General features: G+C 34.2%; 1 protein-coding gene across 1 annotated transcript; it reads left to right on the top strand.

Moving 5' to 3' along the window:
- Positions 1-768: 768 nt before the first annotated feature.
- Positions 769-6,253, top strand: LOC149130132 (uncharacterized). Its single transcript, XM_089346088.1, is given in 4 exon segments — positions 769-1,007; positions 1,009-3,914; positions 3,917-5,331; positions 5,333-6,253. Coding segments are annotated over 4 exon segments (5,370 nt in total). The 5' UTR covers positions 769-771; the 3' UTR covers positions 6,146-6,253.
- The last annotated feature ends 1,778 nt before the right edge of the window (positions 6,254-8,031 follow it).

Below are 8,031 nucleotides of genomic sequence, written 5' to 3'. Positions count from 1 at the left end.
CGATTAAACCTCTGCCGCCTTCCTTTCGTCAAAGATAGAGCTTGTGGACATCTGATTTTAGGTAGTGTATTCTGTGTGGTGTCAGCAGTTTCCTCGATTTGACTCAGTCGATTATTATTATTATTATTATTATTATTATTATTATTATTATTATTATTATTATTATTATTATTATTGTTATTATTATTATTATTGTTATTATTATTATTATTGCTTTTGCACAGCTTCTAACGCTGGAGATGTACAACGATGTCAGCTGTTCACTACCAGTGAACTAAGGTAACACCTCTTATTTTTCGAGCACCTTCCGAGATTTTTGCTCACTGTTCCCAGGGCTCCGACAATTATTGGTACTACTACCACCTTTGTCATCGACCATAAGTGCTTAACCTCCCAAGACAACCTGTCATATCGATCGCCTTTCCTTCTCTAGATCGATAGTAAAGTCTATTATTATTATCATTATTATTATTATTATTATTATTATTATTATTATTATCGACTTAGCCCCCCTCCAAACCGCTGGCCTTGTGCCAACTTTTAAAATCAATATTTATACTCCCTCTAATTAATGAAACTAATTAATATGTCATATATTTATACGACAGAGTGTAATAAGATATTTATTTCTAATCATTAGTATTGCAACCCTGACACTGACAGAAATGTGTTTTGTTTGTGTGTTTAATGTAAAGAAATAAACATCATCTTCAAATTTTAGTTATTTCTAAAAAGCTAAATATTTTCCTTCTATTTCATTATAGATTCACTATGGAAGACTATGCAGGAAATACTTCAAGAATACCTACCCCTCAGAAAAGAGATTTCTGTGACTCAACAACAAAATATGACACAGTACCCATCAAGAAAAAATGCAGATATGAGAGAAATGATTGTTCAGGTACTGAAATGTCCCAAAAACGACCGTTGTCTCAGTCAACAACAGTCAAAAGACATGAAGGTGGCCATAAAATGTGTGAAATTGGAAGACAACATGATTTTGATAAACATATTTTATACAAGATTCAATGCATATGTAGACAAAATTAATATGTTGATAAATTTTCGAGAAAGAATATGTACATTTTTAAAATATATAGGATTGGATGAAAAACAATTTCTACAAGATTTTAAACAGAGTATAGAAACCTTACGGAGAGACATTAAAGAAAATGATTACAGTCAAGATTTTATTATTTTTAGAAAACTTGAATTGTTTCTGAAAGACTATTTAAAGACAAACATTTTACAAGACAAACAAAAAACCATTGAGATACCAAAAATAATCAATAAATTTCGTCCTCTATGTCCGGTTGTCACCAGAGAAGTAGCGGTCGATGAATCTTGTGAGGACGTACACAATGTTATATCCAATATTGCTATCATTCAAGGGGGAATAGTAACATATTCCCGCTATTGCATGACAATATCTTGTGTGACAACGGATGGTGAGAGAAATGATGTCCATTGCCCATCATCTGTCACCGACATCACCAGAATTGGACAAGACACAGTTCTAGCCAGTCTCCCATTTAAGAAAACGATTCTTATTATCAATCCCACACATTTTAAAATTAAAACACTTCAATTAGGTTTTTTCCTGGTATCACATTTACAAGATTCTACATTTGTAGGTGTAGAAATGTTTGATAAGACCATATACCTTATTGATTTGGATGATAATACAATTACAAAACAATGCATAGTCAAAGAGGTACCTGCAGATATTGCTGTAGGACCGCAGAGTAAAATTTTAATAGCATTTTCCAACATTAGCAAAGTATCCTGTTATAATTTGGATGGCCATCAGTTATTTGAAGTAGACATCCATTCTCTGTACCTAGCAACCAACATCACTTTGTACCAAAGCAATTTTTATGTCCTCCAGGGACATATCATTTATAGAATTTCAGGTACAGGTGCTGTTTCAAAGAGGGAAATTGGCAGGAAATGCCGGTATATTTCCGTTGGCAGAAATACTGTTTTCTTGACCGATTATTTCGGGGTTCCTCATGCTATTGGAACAAATGAAGACTTTTGGTCCCGTCTATCATACTGCAACCAGCTACGTAGCCCAAGTTTCAACAACTCTATTTATATTGAGGATTGCTATAATATAGCACAAATTCTACCTCTGTCAACATCTTCTATATTAATAATCGACAGGAATAAGAAAGCTATAATATTCAATGATACTGGAGAAATAATTAGCAAAAATAATTTAGCTTTTGTCTCCCGTCCTTTTCCCTTTTGCAGATTGAACTCAAACACATTTCTAGTCTTTTATCGTGAAATGAAAGGACTTCAGTGTATCACCTGTCCTGAACTAAGCAATGGCCCTTTGATAATGGTCGACACTGATTACATTAAAATATGTCCTATTGTATCAAAAAAATGTTTAGCTCTGACCACCAGTGAAAACAAAGTGGAGATACATATCCTATTGATTAAGGAAGACAAAGTTGACATAATAGGAAGAATTTCTCTGGGACATGGTAATGTCGCCGTTGCTGCAACTCCTGTTAATTTTGTAGTCGCAGACAGAAGAAAAAATAAACTGGTTTTTCATTCCCTAACTGGCGAAAAACATTTTGAAAAATGCCTTTCATTCTTTGGCTACCCTCATCATATCTACTCTGACAATATTTATTTTTATGTCCTATTCCAGAGAGAGTCTAATGTGATATGTTACGATGTATACGGAGGAATTAAATGGCAGTGGAAACTACCTTTCCCTGTTCACTGTCACATTGCTGTTTTCCAAGGAACTGTTTATGTACCGGACGTTGAACTCAACAGGATTCTTCTTTATAAGTATCATGGCTGGTCTGGCTGTTCTTTGCATACCGAAAATCCACACATGAAAAATCTGAATATACGACTCAAAGAAAAGGAGAATGACAAAGTTCTCATTGGCGAAATATGTCATCTGGCAAATGGACAGTTGGTGGTGTCTGACATCAGCCATGATTGCTTGTTATACATTTCTAATGAAGGAGACATTGTGTCCAGATTATCTCTGCCGTCTACAGCTACAGATATATGTCGATGGGATTCTCATCAAATAGGTGTCACATTACCCCTACAGAAACAATTAAGGGTCATCGGAAACCTATCAAAGACAGTAAGAAGTGTATCATTAAGCCAGCCTTATATACGGGTGTGTAAGCTGGCTAAAGGTGAAATTGTTTGCTATTGTGATAATCCATCTCATTTAGATATTTTAGCCATTAAAAATCATAACCAAGTTGAAATGATTTGTAGAATTAACATCCCTATTGTAGTGAAATCATTAGCAATAGAAAATGAAACATTAAAGCTATTAATTGTTACTAGGAATAAAGTATTTCAGTACAACACTAGTATTAGTGGTGATGATAGTAGTAGTAGTAGTAGTAGTAGTAGTAGTAGTAGTAGTAGTAGTAGTAGTAGTAGTTGTTGTTGTTGTTCTTGTAAGATGGTTCCCAGTTTTTTGCTGTCAAAAGTGAAACCTCCTCCTAATCTCTCTGGCGGATGTATTGATAAAATATTTGTTTATCTGACAGAACACAGTCGTATGTTTGCTATAAATGAACATGACTTAGTGGTCATTGATCATGTTACAAATAACGAAGTTAATATGTATATCGACCTGGTAGATGTATTTTCCAGAAACATCTGTGTAAGTGAAATGTTGTCTTCAACATTATATGTACAGGATCTGACAGTTTCTGATAAAGCTAGACATGATGTTGTGCCTCCAGGTTTTCGAGACAAACAACCAGTGACAATTTATTTTTTGGTTATTACTGAAAATAACCTGATTGCTGGATACGACATTAATAATAACAACTTTAAGATATTAACATTTGATTGTCAACATCTTGACTCTGTCAAACTGATTGTTGCTCAATATATCAAAATTTGTCGATGGCAGTTATTACAACAGGTGATCAATTGTTGACATTAAAAGTGGAATTTCCATTGTCGTTGCTAGTTTATCAGATGAGATATAAATATAAATGCATCGCTTCTTTGTCAAACAATCAGCTGGTTTGTAGTAGATGGAAAGATGAATGTAGTCTGTATGTCCTTTATATTGATGAAATATATTCGACTGTGACCGAAATAAAACACATAGACGTACCTGAAACATTAATAACAAGAAACACAGTTGGTGATATTAATGATCTCATCCGTGATATTACAGTTACTGTTAATGATGAGATCATTGTCAGCAATAGAAAGTTCATCATTTTCTTCAGAAGTGATGGTCGGTATTTACATTCAATTAGACACTACATGAAATATATCAGTATTTGTCAGAAGACGACAATTGCCGACAGTTATATGTACATTCATGGTGGGTGGGAAAGATATTCAAGTGACTACAGAGAATACAAAAACGTCGTGTGTTTGACACAGGCTGGTGATTACAACGGAATATTTTTAAATGAGAGAATTTATAAAGATGAATTATATTTCTCCACTATAAACTGTAAAGGACCAAGGTTCGTTGGAAGCCGTTGGAATAGTAACGAATTGTATGTTGAAGCTTTGTTTATGGTCAATCGGGAAAAATTCCCCGTTTGTCGTTTACAAACAGACAAATATCCAGTTCAAGTAAAGGATATTGATATCTCTGATGAAGGAGCGACAGCTGTGTGTGAGAGAACCAATAATGGCAATGTCAAAATATTTGACAGCGACGGGCAGCTACTTTGTTACAAAGATGTTGGAAGTTTAGTTGGGGGTGTGTGTTTTACAAAAGAAAAAGACATAATGGTGACAATCCCTAACAGACAGGAAATATTTCAACTGAAGCAACAAGATTTGGAGAAATATAAAGTTTGGCAAAGTCCAATACCTTACGGCGCAATATGGAGAAATGTGGGAAATATTTACTGGTGCGCACATGTTAACTTGATTGAATGCCATATCATAAGGATTAATAAGGACCAACTGAAGGTTCTGCAATCTACGTCGTTATTAAAGCTTAATTCCGATCTTCATTTCCCTTCCATTACATCTCAGATGAATAATGAAATATTCAGTAATGAATTAATTAATAAATTGAATTACAGTGAAGGAAGAGTTGGAAGAAGAGATAAATCAGGTGAAATAGTTGGTAAAAGCAGATTGAAGGTGAGACGTGGTAATTACCTTGCAGAGTGTATGTCAGGAATTGATGAAATAGCAATGAGGAGACTGCCACATAGGACAGCAATGGTTCATCTCTCCATTCCCACATGCGGTGAACCTGTTGATTATAATTTTATGGAGAGTAAAAACTACAATAGTAAACTAGTTAGGTTAGATGATAATGTCAGTGTGCTGATGTTTAGAGACACCTGTCACATTAATCAGCACAACAACAGGTGACATACTTCAACATAAACAACTACCACAAGAACAAGCACCACCACACTACATATGTCGATGGACAGACGAACGTTTTATAGTCGTCTTTGGTAAACAACTGATGTTCTTCAACATAAATCTCTGTCGTTTAAAAACCATCAAAACTGAGAAATACTATAACAAGATTTATAACAACAATGACAATCAACTTGTGTGTGGTGGTCATTATATCAGTGATAGGACTCAAAATGGAAGATACAAATACTACTACTATGTAGAAATAGTTGATATTGATGGTGACACATGTAAAGATAGGGATGGAGTGTGCTGTGGGGTAGTAGAGAATGAGGAGGTAGAGGTGGTAGTGATGTTAGATATAACAGTGACATCTGGTGGTGATATTGTTGTTATGAAGTGGGAGGAAGAGGAGGATTGGTGGAGGAGTGGTAGTCACTATGTTATCTGTTGGTACAGGGAACAGGTTTTGGTGAGGAGTATAAAGCTACCAACACGTGGAAATTATAAGGATTATATTTACCGACCTTGTCTAACCGCAATGGGTGAATATGTTTATATAACAGACAGTGATAACAACATTTACCAAATACCCAGTCATATTGAACCCCAAACATCTGAAGATATTGAACATCTGACATATAAAAATATTCAACAATATTTACTCCTCAGGGCCGATGATAATGAAGTTTTCATTGTTCTTGGTTTTGATATTTCAGACAATTCTTTCATGGTTTTTGGAATTATTCCAAGACGACAATCGTTTGCTTTCTTTCATTATGACAGATAAATATTTTCATAATTATTACAGTTTGTTGTCTAAATGTATGAGTGTGTATAATATGCTATATATATGTTACATTTTCACACGCATACACACACACACGCACGCACACAGTAACACACACACACACTCTCTCACACACGTGTGTGTATGTGTGTGCTATATAAAAGCGAGCCTATCAATTTATTTACGTATGTCTTGCACAGTCACACGTAAATAAACAAATATATGAACACATACATACACGCACGAACAAACAAACAAACAAACATACATACATTCATACATACATACATATATACATACATACATACATACATACATACATACTAGTTCCTTGTTAATGAGAAAATATTATGGCAGTTATCACTTTATTTTCATATATCAAAATAATTTAAATTTTATTTACAGTCACGCTTAGCAATAATGAAATAATTTGGGTGAAAGGAGGATGATCGGTATTGAATGGCTTGGCTTAGTTAAATATTTTACGTAATTGGCAAATCATTCAAATGTTATTTTAGCTGCAATATTTTAAGCTGTTGTCCTTTATTTTGGGAATACTTCATGTCCAGCATTTTTCCAGGTTTATTAAATAAACTGTTGGAGACTCGTATTTTCAGTAATTTGTTTTTTCAATAACGCCAACTTGACATTCATTTTATTCATTTTTATGGATACATTCCTTTTTTCCTGAGCCTCGCTTAGATTTTTGTTGACAATATATTTTTTCCAGAATATTTTTTGTTCGACTTTTCTTTCTGTTTTGCCCTACAATATGAGCTTTTATGTCCGATTTTCCCACAAAACATTTTAGATTTTTAAAAGGACAGTTATCTTGAAAATGTAAACCTCCGCATTCATAGCGTAGAGTCGGTCTTGATATTCGTTTTTTTTTTGTTTTTCTTACCTGTTTTAGGTCGATACTGATGCATAAGAGAGCAATATTTTTCCTTCAAATTTAACGTTCTTTGCAAGTTTCAAATACCACGTCGACATTTTTATATCCTTAAATGTCTGGATAAATGATATAACGAAGCAGAGGTAAGGCAATGTCTTCACACGACGTACTTCTACTACTGCTCAAAGAAACTCCAAAACGCCCTCTGTCGTCATCAACGATAAACATTCCGACGAAACCATCTTTTAAATACACAGGTGTGTTAATGTCTGTCACCACAACAGTTTACTTTTCTTATTTTTTTAATTTTTCCTTTTCCTCTCTGTCTTTCTTTCTTTTTTCTCTTTCACATGACTTAGTAAATGACCATTCTGGTGTGTTTATCTTAATGATGACCTACCAATGTATACAGTGCGTCTCTCTGCGCTGAGTGCCAGAAAGACTCCCCCCCCCCAAAAAAAAATGAAACCAGAATTGAAAGGAGATAACAATGAAAATAATAATAATAATAATAATAATAATAATAATAATAATAATAATAATAATAATAATAATAGTAATAATAATAATAATACACCTATCTGAAAAACTCTGAGGACTGGATGCTAAAACTTGTCTTAAAATATGAAAGCAAGAAAGCATCTTACTCAGTAACAAAACAGGCAAAGGAATATCTAAGTGAATTCCAATTGCAACAAATTCAAGAATTAGACGAACTAGAAACACCTGCAGAAAAAGCTAAGCGCTTGAAAACCCGTGCTAAAATTGCTGCCTTAGCTATTATGACTGAAAAATGGCATGGAAAACCTCTCAATGGCAAATACCCAAAGAGAGCGAATAATGCAGATATTGACAAAGCCCTTACCCACCAATGGTTAATGGCCTCTGGCTTGAAATCAGAAACAGAGGGGTTTATCATAGCAGCCCAAGATCAATGCCTACCTACAAAGAACTACCAGGCCAACATATTAAAGAACGGCAGCTCCCCATT

This window comes from Octopus bimaculoides, chromosome 30 (assembly GCF_046866305.1).
Source record: "Octopus bimaculoides isolate indiv1 chromosome 30, ASM4686630v1, whole genome shotgun sequence".
Taxonomy (NCBI): Eukaryota; Metazoa; Mollusca; class Cephalopoda; order Octopoda; family Octopodidae; genus Octopus; species Octopus bimaculoides.
This window is presented reverse-complemented; position numbering and strand designations above follow the sequence as displayed.